We start from the raw sequence: 17,922 nt of genomic DNA on the forward strand, positions 1-17,922 counted from the left end.
CCGGACGCGAGGACGTTGGTCGTGCGATGCGCCGGCGGCGGGTTCGGCGTGTTCTCCGTGCCGCCGTTATCCCTGGAGGACTGGCCTAAGCCTGAGGTGGGCGGAGACGCGAGCGCGGCGATCGACGGAGACGACGCCGCCGCCGCCGCCGCCGCCGCGGAGGAGGAGGGCGAAGGCGAGGCGGGCGAAGAAACGCCGGCGGAGGGGGAGGGGGAGGGGGAGGCGCCCGAGGGAACGAAGGAGGAAGAGAAGTCCGTCGCGATGACTCGACTCGCGTGGGTGCCCGCGTCCGTGGCCGCGGAGACGCTCGGCGAGGCGAGGTACGTCCCTCCCGCCGCGCGCGCGTCGCCGGAAAAGACGGACGCCGACGGCGCCGCCGCCGCCGCCGGCGACGAAGACCCCGCGGCGGCGCCCGAGGCGGCGGATCCAGAGCCAGAGGGCGACGGCGACGGCGACGGCGACGGCGGGGGCGACGCCGCGACGCGCGAAGCGTCCGATGGGATCGAGGACGAGCCCACGACCGCGCCGACGACGCACTTCCGGCTCGCGCGCGCCTCCGCCGCGGACGCGGTGTACGTGACCTGGCCGGGGCGCAACCGCGTGATGATGTACCAGCTCGGTGGCGCGCGAAACATCGCGCCGCGCTTCACCCGCGCGCCGTCGTTACGCGCGCCGAATCCCGTCGCGGACGCGAACGGCGACGGCGACGGCGACGGCGACGGCGACGGCGGCGACGCCGAGCCTTCGCCGTCAGCGGAGACGGAGGAGGGCGAGGAGGGCGGCGGCGGCGAGGACGTAGCCCCGCCGCCGCCTGTCGCGGTGACCGAGTCCTTCCCAGCGTGCGATTGGACGACGCCGTTCCCGGTGTCGTCCTCGTGTGCGAACGACAAAGGGACCCTCCTCGCGGTCGGACTTACGGACGGGAGCGTGATGCTGTTCAACATGCGCCTCGGCGTGGTCGGACGCACGCTCGAGCGCCTCAGCGCGCTCGACGGCGAGCTCGACGACGACGCCTCCACCGTGTGCAGTCGCGGGCCCGGAAGAAGGAGGCACGAGGCGACCGCGCCCGTCGGGTGCGTCGCGCTGTCGTTCTGGGGGGACGCGCCCGGGCCGTCGCCCGTCGTCGCCGCGGCGTCCACGCGCGGCTGGATCGCGCTGTTCCCCACGGAACGCGCCGCGGCGGGCGCGCGGCCGCCGCCGCCGCCGACGGCGTTGAGGCAGCGGAACGGCGCCGTGCTCGCGGAGACGCTGACGTGTCAGAAGGGCGACGGCTCGCTCGCGTTCGTCGCCGGGCTCGCGCCGCCGAAGCCGGCGCGGGATCCGTGGGACTCCGAAGAGGAGAACGACGAGGAGGAGGAGGAGGAGGAGGCGACGCGCGCGAGCGACGAGGCGACGCACGGCGCGTCGTTGCGACTCGTCGATTTGACCGCGCGCAGCGACGTCTCGCAAGTCATCGAGCCCCCGGAAGGGTACGCGTTCGCCAGAGGCGAGGACGGGAAAGTAATGCTTCATTACCGCGGCGGCGTCGTCGCGTGCGTCGGCGTGCGTAAGCTCCCGCCGCCGGAGCCTGAGCCGGTCGCGGAGGCGTTCGCCGCGCCCGCGAGCGAGGCTGAGGCGCCGACCGACGGCGACGGCGGCGACGCCCCCGCCGCGGACGGCGAGGAAGGCGCGACGGAAGCGCCTCCCGCGGACGCGCCGCCCGCGGACGCCGCAGAGGACGTCGACGACGGAGAGGCCGCCGCGGAGGGAGAGGACGCGGACGCGGACGCGGACGCGCCGGCGGAGGAGGAGCCCCCGCGCGATCGCGTCGCCGCCGCGGACGCGATCGCGATTTACGAGCTCCCCGTCAAGGCGTGGGTCAACGCGCACAACGCGACGAAGACGTCGACGAAGTCGAAAGGCGCGCTGAAAAAAGAGCCGTCGTCGCGCCTGACCGCGGAGCCGTCCTTCGTGAGCGTCAACTCCGCGGTGAAGGCGGCGCGACCGCCGCTGAGGCACGAAGCGAGCGTCATGACCTCGGTGACGTGGATGGAGGAACCGTCGCGCGCGCGCACCGCCGCGGGCGTCCTCGCGCACCAGGCGTCGTTCCGGGAACCGTCGTACGCGCCGAAGCTCGCGCCGTCGCACGGCGGCGACCTCGCGACGGCGAACGCGCTCAAGCCCGTGGACGCCGTCGCCGCGTGCTTAGAGCGGCTCACGTCCCAGAGAGGCGGTAAGGCGGCGCGCGCGAAGCGAATGACGCGACGACACAGAGAGATGGAGGCGAAACTTTCGAGCGAACGCGAGGAGTACGGACGCGCGCCGCAGCCGCCCGCGTCGGAGCCGAGCGGGTGGAGGGTGAACTTTCGCAAAGGGCCGCTCTCGGAGAAGCCACAGAAGAGCATCAACTTGCTATGATCGATGATGTTAGCTATCTAACTATACGTAGCCTACGCGCAACCTCGGACGTTCCCGTTCGTCCTATTCCCTCCGACGCGAGTCTCCGACGCCCGACCGAAACGCCCGCCGTTCACCGCAGCGGCTCGCACGGCCAAAACGGCGGCCGCGACGCGTCCACGATCGCGTCGAACGTCGCGTTCAACCTCGCCTCGAGCTCCGCGACGTCCCTCGCGCCGCTCTCGCCGTACATCGCGTCCGCGTCGTCCGCGGGGACATCGTCCCCGCCCCCGCGCTTCTCTCCGCGCTCGGCGGCTCTTCTCTTCGCGAGCGTCTCGGTCACCTTCGCCTCCGCGACGAGCGCCGCGCGCGTCTTCGGCCGCGTCGCGCGCCTCGCGCTCCGTCGTCGCTCCGCGTCTCTCGCGCGGCGCGCGACCTCGGTCTTCGCGAAGCGCTCGATCCACGCCGCGTCGAGCTCGAACGCCGCGGCGGTCTCGTCCTCGTCCTCGTCCTCGTCGAACGCCTCGTCGTCCTCGTCGTCCTCCTCCTCCTCGTCCCCGGGGAGGCTGTCCCTGTCCCGGTGCCACAACACGAGCCCGCCGGGGACGGACGCGTCCGCGGTCGCGCGCGCTTCCTCGCGAGACGGCGGCCACGGGACGACGTTGTCCCACGTTAGGAGCCCCGGCGGGGGGATCCCGGATTCCGATGGCGGCATCGGCGGAGGCGGCGTCCGCGGCGGCGGCCTCGGAAGGAGCCACGGCGGCGGCGGCGCCCGCGGGTCCGGCGGTGGAAGCGGCGCTCCCCGGGGACGGACCCACTCGTCCCGGGGAGGACGCGGCGGCATCGCGCTGTGGCGCCGTGCCGCGCGTAATGTGATGGCCTCGGCTCGCGCGAACGACGCGACGCCGGAAAAGCGCCCACATCTGAGACGAACGCTCGCAGTCGTTCGCGCGCGGCACCGGCACGTCGACGCGGTCGCGCGCGCGGTCGCGATGACGCTCGCGCGCGAAGACGGGCGCGAGGCGGAACAGATGCGCTCGATATGTGCGTCGGCCATCGAACCCCGCGCCGCGATCCTATCCCGCGCGCGCGCGCGACGCCCCCCTCGATCGATCGACCGATCGCATCATCCCGCGCCCGCGCCGACGATGCCGACGATAGCCTCCGTCCGTCCACCTCGCCCCGTCGCTCACGCTCCCCCGTGACTGCGCGTCCTCGTCCCAACAGTCATCAAGACCGGCGTCATCAGCCAAGCCTCCGGCTCCGCGTACGTCGAGCTCGACGCGACGAAGGTGATGTGCGCGGTGTACGGCCCGCGGCAGGGCGGGAAGATGGACGGCGCGAACTTAAGACGCGGCAAGGTTGAGGTGGACGTAAAGCTCGCGACGTTCGCCACGCCGGGCGCGCGCGGGAAGGCGACGCAGGGCGACGCCGAGCGCGAGTTCGCGTCCCTCGTCCACCGCGCGCTGGAGGGCGCGATCATGACGGAGACGTTCCCGAAGACGGCCGTGGACGTCTACGCCACGGTGCTCGAGACGGGGGGCGGCGAGCTCTCGGCGACGATCGCGGCGGCGAGCGTCGCGCTCGCCGACGCGGGGGTGGCGATGCGCGACCTCGTCTCCGCGTGCGCGGTCGCGCGCGTGCGCGGCGACGATGGAGAAGAGACGTTGGTGCTGGACCCGAGCGCGAGCGAGGAAGGGCGCGCGTCCGGGAGCGTGGTCGTCGCGTGCGCGTGCGCCGCGGGGGAGGCGACGCAGGCTGTGGCGACGGGTCGTTGGGATTGCGACGCGTTGGAGACGGCGACGCGGCTGTGCGCGAGCGGGTGCGCGCGCGTGGATCAGAGGATGCGCGAGGTGCTGAGGGCGGGGAACGCGGAGGACGGGGAGATGGCGGGGATGGGAGGGTTGCCTGGGAGAGAGGGGGCGTGACCGTCGGTAGGAGGACTCGTCAGCGAGTGCAAGCGACTTAGGGCTACAGTTTCTTCCGCGACCCAACGAACTCGAACTGAAGTCCGGTTCGGCTGCCGAACTTTTGGCAGATCCTAGATTCGGCGACGTCACACCCGGTGCTCGGGGGATATTTTGAGTGCGAAATGCTCATACGAAATTACGTCGAAAACGTAGTACGCGGTAAAGCGCTCAAAAAGTACCCCGACCAACCCGAAATATCCCGCGAATGTTAGCGAAAGACCGCCGCCGGCGTGCGGCTGTCTTCGCTGCGCACGAATCGCGCCAAGGCACGATCTCGCGGTAGCCGAGAGAAGCGAACAAACACGAGACCGTCATGGCGTCGGCGAACGCGATGATGACGCAGAACGCCAGGGTCGGCGCGAGACCGAGCGCGGGATCCGCCGGTTCGCGATTTTCCACGCCGACGGCGTCGACGATCGTTCGATCCGGACACACCCCGTTCCTCGGCGGTCGACGCACCGGGCTCCGCGCGACGCTCCGAAGCGTGAAGCCCATGCGTCTCGCTAGAGGCGGCGCGCTCCGCGTGGACGCGAAGCACTCGTCCGTCCCGGAAGCGCAGGTGCGCTCGGCGCTCGAATTCATCTTGCGCTTTTTTTCGCGCGCGGGAAACAATTCGAGCGATCTTCATTCATAGGAAGACCCCGATCGTTCGTCCCCCTCGCGCGCCTCGTGCTCCCCCGCGATCGACCGCATTCTCACGTTCACGCGTCCCCCCACCCTCCCACGACGAAACCCGCAGGGCCTGTTCAACCCCGAGAACGACAAGGACGCGTGCGGCGTCGGGTTCGTGGGCGAGCTCACGAAGACGCCCACGAGGCAAAACGTGACCCAGGCGCTAGAAATGCTCGTCCGCATGACCCACCGCGGCGCGTGCGGGTGCGAGGAAAACACCGGCGACGGCGCGGGGATCTTATCCTCGATCCCGCACGGCTTCCTGAACGACGTCACGGACTTCGATCTCCCCGCGCCCGGGGAGTACGGCCTCGGGATGTTCTATCTCCCGAAGGACGATCCCGACGCGAAAGCCGCGTGCGTCGCCGGCGTGGAGAAGGCGTGCGCAGACCTGGGGTTCGACGTCATCGGCTGGAGAGACGTCCCGGTGGACTCCGCCGGCGCGGACCTGGGCGACAGCGCGATGTCCACGGAGCCGGACGTCGCGCAGCTCTTCGTGAAGCCCAACGCGGGTTCCGCCGCGGGGAAAGAGATCGACATCGAAACCGCGCTCTACGTCCTCCGACGACTCGCGGGCGTCCGCGTGAAGCAAGGCCGCGACGTGAAGCTCACGGAGTACCTCGACGACTTCTACTGCTGCTCGTTCTCGTCGCGAACTGTCGTGTACAAGGGGCAGCTCAAGCCGGACCAGGTGATGCCGTACTATCCCGACCTTCAAGACGAGCGATTCACCGCCTATCTGTCGCTGGTGCACTCGCGGTTCTCCACGAACACGTTCCCGTCGTGGGACCGCGCGCAGCCGCTTCACATGATGGGCCACAACGGCGAGATTAACACGCTCAAGGGGAACCAGAACTGGATGCTCGCGCGCGAGGGACTCATCGACGTCTCGAAGGAGCTCGGGATCTCGAAAGAGTTACAGGCTGAGATCGTGCCCACGATCGAAGGCGGCCTGTCCGACTCTGGCGCGTTCGACGCGGTGCTCGAGCTCCTCGTCCGCGGCGGCGGTCGCTCCCTCGCGGAGTCGATCATGATGATGATCCCGGAGGCGTGGCAGAACAACCCGAACATGGACCCGTCGCGAAGAGCGTTTTACGAGTACATGTCCGCGAAGATGGAACCCTGGGACGGCCCCGCGCTCGTGACGTTCACGGACGGGAACCAAGTCGGAGCGACGCTCGACCGCAACGGTCTTCGCCCCGGCCGGTTCTACGTCACCAAGGGCGACGCGCCGCGGATCGTCATGGCGTCCGAGGTGGGCGTCGTGGACATCGACGCGGCGGACGTGGCGCAAAAGGGCCGCCTTCGTCCGGGGAACATCCTCCTCGTCGACTTCGACAAGGGGACGATCCTTCAAGACGCGGACATGAAAGCGCAGATCGCGGCGAAGAACCCGTACGCGAAGTGGGTGAAGGACGAGGTCATCGAGCTCGAGGACGTCGTGGCCGCCGCCGGAGATCTCGCGAAGCCGAAAATCAACGGCGCCAAGCTCGCGGACGACGGCCTCGTCGGCGCGCTCGGACCGCTCCGAGCCGCGGGGTTCACGCGCGAAGCCCTGGACATGATCCTCCTCCCGATGATCGCGTCCGGGTCCGAGGCGCTCGGTTCGATGGGGAACGACGCCCCGCTCGCGGTCATGTCCGAGATCCCGAAGCTGACGTTTGAATACTTCAAGCAGATGTTCGCGCAGGTCACCAACCCGCCGATCGACCCGATTCGCGAAGCCGTCGTGACGTCGCTCGAGTGCATGGTCGGCCCCGAGGGCGACCTCGTCTCGACGTCCGCGAAGGACGCGCACAGGTTGCGTCTCAAGTCGCCGCTCCTCACGCCCGAGCAGATGGAAGCCCTGAAGGCGATGGGGACCACGGAGACGGGGTGGACGTCGAGAGTCCTCGACGCGACGTACGACCTCACCGAAGGCGAAGCCGGCTTGGAGAAGACCCTCGACCTCCTCGCGAAGGAGGCGTCCGCCGCGGTCGCGGACGGCGTCGCGTGCATCGTCCTGTCCGACCGCGCCGCGGGCCCCGCGCGCGTCGCGGTGTCCTCGCTCCTCTCCGTCGGCGCGGTGCATCATCACCTCGTGCGAAAGATGGAGCGCACGCGCGTCGCGATTCTTCTCGAATCCGCCGAGGCGAGGGACGTGCACCACTTTTGCGCGCTCGCGGCGTTCGGCGCGGACGGCGTCTGCCCGTACCTCGCCGTGGACGCCATCTCGCGTCTGCGCGAGGACAACCTCGTCCCGAACGCGCCCGGGAAGGAGGAGCCCGCGCCGGTGGAGCAACTCGTCGCCAACTACTTCCACGCCGTGGAATACGGCATGCTCAAGGTTTTCGCCAAGATGGGCATCTCCACGCTCGCGTCGTACAAGGGCGCGCAGATCTTCGAAGCGCTCGGTCTGAACTCCAAGGTTGTCGCGAAGTGCTTCAAGGGCACGGTGAGCCGCGTCGAGGGCGTCGGGTTCGAGCAGCTCGCGAAGGACGCGATCGAACTGCACTCGATGGGGTTCCCGCAACGCGCGATGACCCCCGAAGGCCGCGCGGAGTCGTCGACGCTGCGCAACTCGGGCGAGTATCACTGGCGCGGCGACAAGGACGGCGTCCCGACGGAGCGTCATCTGAACGACCCGGCCGCGATCGAGGCTTTACAAGCGGCGAGCAGGAACAACTCCCCGGCGGAGTACCGCAAGTACGCAGACATCACGGACAAGCTCAACAAAGGGTGCAACCTCCGCGGCATGCTCAAGTTTAAGAGCGACCGCGAGCCCGTGCCGATCGAGACGGTCGAGCCCGCGAGCGAGATCGTGAAGCGGTTCTGCACCGGCGCGATGTCGTACGGTTCGATCTCCCTGGAAGCGCACGCGACGCTCGCGAGGGCGATGAACCGGCTCGGCGGCAAGTCGAACACCGGAGAGGGCGGCGAGAACGCCAAGCGTCTCGTCCCGCAGGCGGACGGCTCGAACAACCCGGAGAGGTCCGCGATCAAGCAGATCGCGTCCGGGCGCTTCGGCGTCACCGCCTACTACCTCAGCAACAGCGACGAGATCCAGATCAAGATGGCGCAGGGCGCGAAGCCCGGCGAGGGCGGCGAGCTCCCCGGGACGAAGGTCCAGGGCGACATTGCGGCGACGAGGATGTCCACCCCCGGCGTCGGCCTCATGTCGCCGCCGCCGCATCACGACATCTACTCCATCGAAGATCTCGCGCAGCTGATCCACGACGCGAAGAACTCGAACCCGTCCGCGCGCGTCAGCGTCAAGCTCGTCTCCGAGAACGGCGTCGGGACGATCGCCGCGGGCGTTGTCAAGGGCAAAGCCGACCACGTCCTCATCTCCGGACACGACGGCGGCACTGGCGCGTCGCGGTGGACCGGGATCAAATCCGCGGGTCTTCCGTGGGAACTCGGGCTCGCGGAGACGCAGCAGACGCTCGTCGCGAACGACCTCCGCGGCCGCACCGTGCTGCAGACGGACGGCCAGCTCAAGACGGGTCGGGATCTTCTCGTCGCGACGCTCCTCGGCGCGGAAGAGTGGGGCCTCTCCACCGCGCCGCTCATGACGATGGGGTGCATCATGATGCGGAAGTGCCACAAGAACACGTGCCCGGTCGGGATCGCGACGCAGGACGAGACCCTCCGCGCCAAGTTCAAGGGCGAGGAGGATCACGTCGTGAACTTCTTCTTCCTCCTCGCGGAGGACCTCCGCGGGCACATGGCTGCGATGGGATACACCTCCGTGGACGAGCTCGTGGGGAGAAGCGACCTGATGATTCCGGATGCGGACGTCATCAACGCGCGCGGGAAGCTCGCGGGGATCGACATCGAGCGCCTCCTCACGCCGTCCGCGAGCATCCGCCCGGGCGCGGCGGTGCGCAACGTCGGCAAGCAAGACCACGGCCTCGAGTTCGCGCTCGATAACGCGCTCATCGCGGCGGCGGAGCCCGCGATCAAGTCTGGCGAGAAGGTGGTCTACGAGGGCAAGATTGAAAACGTGAACCGCACGGTGGGGACGATGCTGTCGCACGAGATCACGAAGAAGTACGCCGCAGAGGGCTTGCCCACGGGCACGATCACGGTGAAGCTGAACGGCAGCGCGGGGCAGTCCCTCGGCGCGTTCACGTGCAAGGGCGTCACCATCGAGGTCACCGGCGACGCGAACGACTACGTCGGCAAGGGCCTCAGCGGCGGCGAAATCGTCGTCCGCCCGCCCGCCGACGCGACGTTCGACACGCGCAGCTCGATCATCATCGGGAACGTCGCGCTGTACGGCGCGACCGCGGGGAAGGCGTTCTTCCGCGGCATCGCCGCGGAGCGTTTCTGCGTCCGCAACTCTGGCGCGCACGCCGTCGTCGAGGGCGTCGGCGACCACGGCTGCGAGTACATGACGGGCGGCGTCGTGTGCATCCTCGGCTCCACCGGGAGGAACTTCGCGGCGGGGATGTCCGGCGGCATCGCGTACGTGTACGACCCGGAGGGGGCGTTCCCGGCGAACTGCAACAGGTCCGAGGTTGACCTCTACGCGATCGAGAACGACGAGGACGAGGCGCTCGTGCACGGGCTCATCGCGGAGCACAAGGAGCGCACGGATTCGGACGTCGCCGCGGAAATTCTAGGCGACTGGTTCAACGCGAAGAAGAAGTTCGTCAAGGTGTACCCGCGCGATTACAAAAAGGTCATCGAAGCGCAAAAGGCGAAGGAGCAGAACGACGCGGACGCCAAGGCGCTCAAGGAGAAGGACGCGTTCGAGGCGCTCAAGGCGATCTCTTCGCTCGCGGACAAGGAGTCCAACGTCGTGACCCGCCCGACGCGCCTGACGTCGCCGAAGAAGATTCGCGGCTTCGTCGAGTACGAGCGCGAGCCTCTCGGCTACCGCGACGCGACGGAACGCCTCAAGGACTGGAAGGAAGTCATGAAGCACGAGTCCTCGGACGTGACCCACGACCTCCTCGCGACGCAGAGCGCGCGATGCATGGACTGCGGGACGCCGTACTGCCACCAGACCGGCAGCGGGTGCCCCCTCGGCAACAAGATCCCGGAGTGGAACGAGCTCGTGCACCAGGGCAGGTGGCGCGACGCGCTGGACCGTCTCCACGAGACGAACAACTTCCCCGAGTTCACCGGCCGCGTGTGCCCGGCGCCGTGCGAGGGGTCGTGCACGCTGGGGATCATCGAGAACCCGGTCACGATCAAGTCCATGGAGTGCACGATCATCGACCGCGGGTTCGAGGAGGGATGGATCGTCCCCACGCCGCCGGCGACGCGCACGGGGAAGAAGGTGGCCGTAATCGGCTCGGGTCCCGCGGGTCTCGCCGCCGCGGACCAGCTCAACAAAGCCGGGCACGCCGTCACCGTGTACGAGCGCTCCGACCGCGTCGGCGGCCTCATGATGTACGGCGTTCCGAACATGAAAGCGGACAAGGAAGAGATTGTGCAGCGCCGCGTGGACATCCTCGCCGCGGAGGGGATCGAGTTCGTGACCAACGCGCACATCGGCGCGGAGGGGCACCCGTCCATCGCGGACATCAAGGACGCGACGGATGCCGTCGTCCTCGCGTGCGGCGCGACTAAGCCGCGCGACCTCCCCGTGGAGGGGCGCGACCTCGAGGGCGTGCACTTCGCGATGGAGTTCCTCCACGCGAACACGAAGTCGCTTTTGGATTCGAACCTCGAGGACGGCAACTACATCGACGCGAAGGAGAAGAACGTCATCGTCATCGGCGGCGGCGACACCGGGACGGATTGCATCGGCACGTCGCTCAGGCACGGGTGCGAGAGCGTGACGAACTTCGAGCTCATGACGCAGCCGCCGGCGACGCGCGCGCCCGGGAACGAGTGGCCGCAGTGGCCGCGCATCTTCCGCGTCGACTACGGCCACGAGGAAGCCACCGTGAGAGACGGGAAAGATCCGCGCACGTACGAGGTGCTCACGAAGGCGTTCATCCCCTCCGAAGACGGGAAGCGCATCGGCGGCGTGAAAACCGTCGGCGTGGAGTGGAGCAAAGACCCGGCGACGGGGCGGATGAACTTCGAGGAAGTCCCCGGGAGCGAGAAGGTGTGGAAAGCGGACTTGGTCCTCCTCGCGATGGGGTTCTTAGGGCCGGAGCAAAACCTCGCGGAGAAGCTCGGGTTGGACGTGGACGACCGCTCCAACTTCAAGGCGGAGTTTGGCGAGTTTGAGACGTCCGTCCCCGGCGTCTTCGCCGCGGGGGACTGCCGCCGCGGGCAGTCGCTCGTGGTCTGGGCCATCTCCGAAGGCCGAGGCGCCGCCGCGAAGGTTGACCGGTTCCTCATGGGCGAGTCCGCGACGTTAGCGGACAAGGACGCGTCGTCGGACGGCGCCGCGAGGAAGGAGGCGCCAACGCCGGCGAGGTGAGCAGAGGTGCGCGGAGGGGAGGTGGAAATAAAACCTCTCTTCACGTCGAAGACGAAACGTCCAGAGTGAGGAGTTGTACACGTACACTTGTTCTGTTCCATCACATTTTTCTTGTTTAATATGATAAAAACGAACTACCTTCGCGCGCGTCACCACCACCACCTCGCCTATCATCGCTACGACTACGCCACCGCGCTGTGCTACTCGAGAACCTCCACGCGTCGCGCGTCTCTCGGCGCCGCGGTGTCCAAGAAAATGACGTATGGATTTTCTACTTTGAAGTCGTTCCCGACGGACACGATCACGGTCTCGCGCTCACCGCCCTCGCCCGATTTCACAACCTCGCTGAACCTCCCCCCGTGCATCTCCACGCTCTCGTGTATGTGCCCGTGCAACGTCACCGCGGGCGCGTGCGTTTCTATCGCGCGTCTAATCGCGATCGACCCGACGCGTTCGCCTCTGTGCGTCAAGTCGCCGATCGAATCCCGCGGCGGCGGATGCAGCACCCACATCGCCGGCGGTTTCTTCTCTTTCCTCTCCTCCGCGCACGACGCGATCAGTCTCTCTAACACCGCCTCCATCGACGTCGTCGCCGCGGCCTCCGCGGTGACCGGCAGCTCACATCGTTTGATCCCGCCCTCCTCCCCCGGCGCCGAGACGAACCCCCAGCGAACGGGCGCGCGGTCGCTCGTGTCGCGGACGTCGCGCGTGTCCATCCTCTCCCAGTCCTTCTTCTTGTGGTTACACAGCGGCACGAGCGAGCACGCCATGACGTCCACCGTCGTCGCGGTCGTCGTCCTCGACGCGATCGTGAACATGTCGCCCTCGCCTTGGACGAATCGCACGTGCCCGCCCGTCGACGCGGCGGCGCGTCGGCACGTCTCGAGATGACTCTTCCAGTCGCTGTTCCCGAAGAGGCACACGCTGGGCACGTCGCACGCGGCGAGCATCGGAATCAACACCTCGGTGAACCACTCGCCTTGGCGCTTGAACGCATCGCGCATGTACGTCAGCGCGCCGTCGTGCTGCCAGTCCGGGGTCCCGTCCGGAAGGTGCGGGAGATTGGTGTCTCGCAGCGTTTTTCCATCGAAACCCATGCCGCTTCCGCGCGGCGCGAGATCGCCGCCGAGAACGACGACGTCGCATCCCTCGCGCGTCGCGCGCGCGAGGACGCGTCGCAGGTGCCCGCAGTTCCCGTGGACGTCCGAGGTGAAGCACACCTTCACGGAGCCGTCCATCCGGTACTTCTCGCGCGTCTCGATCTGAGCACTCCTGATAGATCTGAAAAGTCTGGTCCGTCGTTTTCGAGCTGTCGGGTTTGTCTTCACGACACTTCGCGCGGCGCCACCGCCGCGCGTCGCTGTCGGCGGCGTCGTCGTCTCGTCGCGCGGCTCGCGGAGCGGGGCGAGACGATTGCGACAGACGAGGATCGCGCGACGTGGACGAGTACGAGATGCCTCGCGTCGAAACTGACAACTATTGGATGCCGCCCGAGGGTTGGGCTGGACACGCCGCGCCGACGCCTAAACCCGTTCCGAGTCGCGATCGTCGTCGAGTGAGCGAGGGTAAAACCGTCGAGCTGCACTCCCTGAAAGCGCGACCGGAGCTCAACGGCCGCTTCGGCGTCGTGCAATCGCACGTCGCGGAGACAGGCCGATGGGCGGTCCTCCTCGGCGTGCTCGAAGGCGAAGAAGGCTCATCAGACCAGGAGGTCGTCACGGTTAAGAGCGAGAACCTCGAGGCATGGGACGAAGCCGGCGCGTGGATGTTTAACAACAACGCGAATAAGCTCACCGACGTGTACAGAAGGCTTATCGACGCGACGCGACTTCGCGTGTACGACATATGGACTCGGACCGGTGAACAAGTCGGCGCTCTCTCGGAGCAATACGAGGGAGGGGACAACGGTCTGTTGCACTTCTTCCGCGTCGTCAACGAAGCGAAGCCTCGCGGGCGATGGAACGGTGGATTCCTCCCGAGATGGTGGAGCAAGAAGCACACGTACGAGTGCGCGCGTTACTCCTATTCATCCTCAAAGGATAAGGACTGCGTATTCAACGTGAACCTCAGTAGCCCGACAACGTGTTCGGAGATACAGGAAGATTACGGCGACGGCGCCAAAGCGCTGCTCCACATGCGCGAGTACATCGAGGCGTTTTACCCCCCCGGTTGCGAGGAGAGCCTTCCCAACGTCCTCAAAGACGAGGATTTTCGCGACGTGTATCAGTGGTGCACCGGGTCTCGATCGAGCTCGGGTCGGTTCGTCTGGAAGGACGAGGACGAATCGGAACGGGAGACGGAGGCTGAGGAGGACGACGTGGACGAGGAGGAGCTGAAGTCGAAGTTCACGCTCACGGACGAGCGGCGGCGGCAGATGAAGCTTAATCATCGCGTTTGCACCTTGTGCGAGAAACTACCTCGCGGCCAGAAGAATACCGCGTACAAGTGCGCGAGGTGTCAGGTGCGTTCCATGCATCACCCACCGCTCCGTTTCAACATTTGATCGCGCCCCCTTTTAACTGACCGCTGAACTTTTCTGGAATCGCCCTCAGGTTGAGTATTACTGCAGCCGCGCGTGCCAGAAGAGAGACTGGGCGAATCACAAGGTGCAATGCCTTAACATCAGTGGTGAAACGGATCCTCAATGGCTGATATTACTCAAGGAGTGGGGTTGGGCGTTTCCCGAAGACATCAAAGCGATGGATTTACACCACGAGCTCCTGTGTTTGATCAAAACCGCGAGAGAGACTAGCGTGAAGATGGAAATGGGCGAGAAGATGGGAATGCTCAAGGCTCTGTTCGTGGCGTCAGGGATCGTGTACAACGTCGCGCAGGCGCAAAGGCTTGTCGAGTACGTTCTCATGAAGAAGAAGAAGTACTCGCTTCTCATCAAAGCTCTCCGAATGTCGGGCGGACCTACTACGCCCTTACCGACCGGCTTGCGGACCGGGAAAGAAATCGATAAACCTTTCTCGAAAGCTGGCAGTTTTTTGTCTGATTTAGCAGGTTTTGGATGCGGCAGCGAGGACCCGCGGGTCGCGTTGTGGGAAGCAAAAGAATGTGGGCTCGTGAATGAATTCGTCGCGTTGGAACTTATCGTATCATACGATATAAATCTCGTGCCGCGAACCGCTGAGATGTTGCGTCTCCTCAAAGATGGGGAGCGGAGCGCCGCTTTCTGTGCACGTGAGGCTAAACTTATGAAGAGACAGATAGAAGAGAGCAAACCCGGGCACTGGAGCCGATTCGTGAGGACTGTAAAGTCGATTCGTGAGAGTAATTACGAATGGTACGTACGTAATCCGATCACGAAGCCACAATGAAAAAATGACCAACACAAAGTGTCCGCCGAACCGGCCGGGTCGATAAGCTTGCAGCAATAGTTGTGTCTGTACCACTTTTTAACCTTATTATTATCATGTCATCATCACACCAACGCACGCGCTCGACCCCTCAGCCCGGCGGCGGCGTCCCCACCCCGTCCCCGGCGTCCCACCGCGATGGCGTCGCAGGAGCTCATCGTCCTCGCGCTCTCGTGCGGGATGACCGCCGCGGACCTCGCGGCGACGCTCGAGAAGCTCAAAGAGAGCTCCAAATCCATCGGCGCGCACAAGAGAAGGCAGCTGTACTGGGACGCGTACACGAAGCTCGCGTCCAAGGCGAACAATCTCGCGGACGGGACGTACGCGTTCTTGAAGTACAGCGCGGACGTGAACGCGGACTCGCCCGAGGGCGTCATCGAGGTCGTCGAGCTCACGAAGCGTCAGAGAGGACTGGTGTCCGGGGGATCGGTCGACGTGATGGGGCCAAAGTTCAAGCCTCCGGAGGACCCGTCGTCGAAGACGGTGTTGTACGCGTGGAGCGAGGAAGGCAAGGCGCAGGCGGCGTGGGATGACCTCATGCACGGCGAGCCGGTGATTTACATCACCCCGGAGTCCGTGTGGGTCGGGACGAGGCACAAGAGGGCGTTGTGTAAGAACGTCGGGTCGCCGCTGAAGACGGCGAAGGACGTGGAGAAGTTCGTGGGCGAGTTGAAACCGGACGCGCCGTTGAAGTCGGTGTCGTTCGTCGGGAACGACCCTCCGACGGTGAACGACTACAACGTCGTCCTCGCGGGCGCGTTCAAGCTCGACGCGCCGCTGCCGGAGAGCGTCGGGCACGTGAACACGACGTCGGTGACGGAAATTTACGATTACTTCACAGAGCGCAAAAACGGAAACTTGATCGTCGAGGCGAACCGGATGATATCGTCGATGCTCGCGGACATCGGGAAAGGGCTCACGCCGCTGATTTACGCCTCGAGCACGAAGGAAGCTGCGGTGGCGTACAAGTCCGCGCTGATGAAGAGGGTGTTCGTGCACGAGAGCATGGGGAAGTTTATAAAAGTCGCCACCGCGGACGGCAGCGTCGAGTTGAACGTGATTCGCGGGAGCGACGACTCGAAGTTCGGGCTGTTCGGCGAGTACGGGAAGATCGTGTTCGAGTGTTTCTATCGCGTCGACCTCGCGACGATGGGCGCGTGAGAGAGAGAGAAAGAGAGAGAGAGAGAGAGAGAGAGAGTAGCGTGCGATGTCGTAGTCCGTTGAGAAGAGCGTTTTCGTACAGCTTGTGTCTATAGACAGGAGCTTCGCTCCAGTCTGCTAGACACTGTCTTCATCTTCTTAGTCTTCGTCTTCGTCGTCACTTCATTTTGACAGCCTCCGCCGTCGGGGGATACCACGCCGTCCGCGCGAACGTCTCCGCCCCCGGCGGGTACGTCTTATACTTCCCGTAGTCCTTATCGTGAGTGTAGCTCAAGCACTCCGGCGACGGTGGCGACGTCTCCTCGGGGACGTCCCGGTACCGATACGCGTCCGTCGAGCGATACAAACTGCTGTGATTCCACACGATGAGGTTCAAGCGTTCGCCCATCCCGATGTCGTCCGCGCCGTGCCTGTGCGCGCCCAAGTGCACGACGCACCGCCCGACGACGTGCTTGTACACCAGCGACAGCTTGCGGTGCGATTCGCCGCCTAACACGCCGCAAAACGTCAGACCCGCGGCGGTGAACCCTTCCTTCCCCAAGCACACGTTAAACGTCACGTCCGAGTCGTCCGTGTGCATGTCCAGACCCAGGTCCTCGCCTTGTTTATATCGCACGATGAACGAGTGGTGACCGTCCAGGCACCCGCCGCCTTGCGACGGGAACAGCGCCTCGGATATGGGGGATAAAACGCGCGTCTGTAACGAATCGATCATGCGCTCGAGACCGATTTCGTTTACGACGACGCCGTATCGGTTCATGCTGTTCGGCCGCCGGACCGGGAGTCCACTCGTTTCGAACCGCTCGATTTCCGCCACGAGCAACTCCGCGTATTCAGTCGAAAACAGTGGAAACGAGAAAACCCCCGGGGCTTCCTCGCGGCACAGCGCCTTCGCGGCGTCGACGGAGAGTTCCCCGCCGCTCTCGACGCCGCCGCCAAACGCCGCTCTCAACTCTGGGTGAAACCACGACTCCCTCCACCCCGCGTCCGCGTCGAACAGCGCCTCGCACGCCATCCCGCGGCACCCTCCTCCCCCATCGCGGTACGCCGCGATGACCCGCTCGCGCTCCGCGTTCGCCGCCGCGTCGCGCGTCCACGTCTCGAGCACCCACGCGCGTTGACGCTCAGTCGCGACGTCGGCGGGTCCCGGAAGCTTCGGCGGCGCGCTGAGGAATCTTCGAACGCACGCGAGCGTCCCCTTCACGTCGTACGTCGCGCCGGACACGACGTCTTCGCCCGTCGACGGATCTCGAACGCGCTCGACGCGCTTCGGCGGGAAGTTATCCGGGTGGTAGAAAACGCCGGCGACTTCCTTCGTGCTCGCGTCCACGAGCGCGTGGACGACGACGCTCAATACGTGCACGTCCGGTGGCTCGCGCGGGTGCGCGCGCGTGAACGTCAGGCGCACGTCGTAGAAGGCGGCGTCGTACCCGCCGCCGTCTTCGCCCTTCACGCGCGCGAGGACGTGCCACGGGCCGTCTTCGGGCGTCGGGTTGAGGATCACGCCGGGTTCGGAGGCGACGCCGCTCTCCGACGACGACGACGACGACGACGACGACGACGACGACGACGACGCGTCGCGCGAGGACGTCCGCGGCGCCGCGATCCATCGCGCGGGCGTCGGGTCCGAGAGCGTCTCGAGCCACGACGGGAGCCCGGCCGCGCGGATCGCCGCGAGCTCGGAGCCGAGGAGGTCCAGCGCCCGACGCGCGTCGACGACGACGTCGCTCGGCATCGGCGTCGGCGTCGTCGCGGCGGTCGGTTTCGGAGATCTCAGGAGCCGCTCGCTGACGCGGTCGAGGTACTGCCGCACGCGTCTCGGCGGCGGTCTCGGCGGCGCAGGCGACGACGCGAGACCGCGGGACGTCCGCGAGAGGAGGAAGGAGCGCCCGGTCGTCGCCAGTCGCGCCGTGGCGCGCCGCATGGAGTCGCGACGCGCGAGATCTTTCGGCGTTGTTGTTTTTTTTTCCCGACGGCAGATCTGCAGATTCGGCACCCGCCGAATTCACAGATC

General features: G+C 66.3%; 6 protein-coding genes across 6 annotated transcripts; 3 read left to right on the forward strand and 3 right to left on the reverse strand.

Annotated features, from left to right (window-relative positions):
- Positions 1-2,509: 2,509 nt before the first annotated feature.
- On the reverse strand, positions 2,510-3,220 carry MICPUCDRAFT_57113 (uncharacterized protein; the record flags this gene model as incomplete). The annotated part of the gene is made up of 1 exon (XM_003057996.1): positions 2,510-3,220. The coding sequence occupies one exon, from the start codon at positions 3,218-3,220 to the stop codon at positions 2,510-2,512; it is 711 nt and encodes a 236-aa protein (XP_003058042.1).
- A 1,385-nt stretch (positions 3,221-4,605) lies between these two features.
- GLT (glutamate synthase) lies at positions 4,606-11,526 on the forward strand. Its single transcript, XM_003057630.1, has 2 exons — positions 4,606-4,905; positions 5,086-11,526. Exons 1-2 carry the CDS (start codon positions 4,660-4,662, stop codon positions 11,383-11,385), a joined length of 6,546 nt encoding a protein of 2,181 aa, XP_003057676.1. The 5' UTR covers positions 4,606-4,659; the 3' UTR covers positions 11,386-11,526.
- Positions 11,527-11,585: 59 nt separating this feature from the next.
- Positions 11,586-12,623, reverse strand: MICPUCDRAFT_39231 (uncharacterized protein; the record flags this gene model as incomplete). Its single annotated transcript, XM_003057997.1, has 1 exon — positions 11,586-12,623. The coding sequence occupies one exon, from the start codon at positions 12,621-12,623 to the stop codon at positions 11,586-11,588; it is 1,038 nt and encodes a 345-aa protein (XP_003058043.1).
- Positions 12,624-12,838: 215 nt separating this feature from the next.
- Positions 12,839-14,808, forward strand: MICPUCDRAFT_57117 (uncharacterized protein; the record flags this gene model as incomplete). The annotated part of the gene is made up of 2 exons (XM_003057631.1): positions 12,839-13,846; positions 13,938-14,808. The coding sequence occupies 2 exons, from the start codon at positions 12,839-12,841 to the stop codon at positions 14,706-14,708; spliced, it is 1,779 nt and encodes a 592-aa protein (XP_003057677.1). The 3' UTR covers positions 14,709-14,808.
- A 17-nt stretch (positions 14,809-14,825) lies between these two features.
- On the forward strand, positions 14,826-16,045 carry MICPUCDRAFT_67207 (uncharacterized protein). The gene has a single exon (XM_003057632.1). The coding sequence runs from the start codon at positions 14,886-14,888 to the stop codon at positions 15,906-15,908; it is 1,023 nt and encodes a 340-aa protein (XP_003057678.1). The 5' UTR covers positions 14,826-14,885; the 3' UTR covers positions 15,909-16,045.
- A 194-nt stretch (positions 16,046-16,239) lies between these two features.
- MICPUCDRAFT_6062 (uncharacterized protein) lies at positions 16,240-16,770 on the reverse strand (the record flags this gene model as incomplete). The annotated part of the gene is made up of 1 exon (XM_003057998.1): positions 16,240-16,770. A coding segment is annotated over one exon (531 nt), but the record flags the coding sequence as incomplete, so codon positions are not given.
- Positions 16,771-17,922: the final 1,152 nt, after the last annotated feature.

Source organism: Micromonas pusilla (genome assembly GCF_000151265.4).
Source record: "Micromonas pusilla CCMP1545 genomic scaffold MICPUCscaffold_4, whole genome shotgun sequence".
Taxonomy (NCBI): Eukaryota; Viridiplantae; Chlorophyta; class Mamiellophyceae; order Mamiellales; family Mamiellaceae; genus Micromonas; species Micromonas pusilla.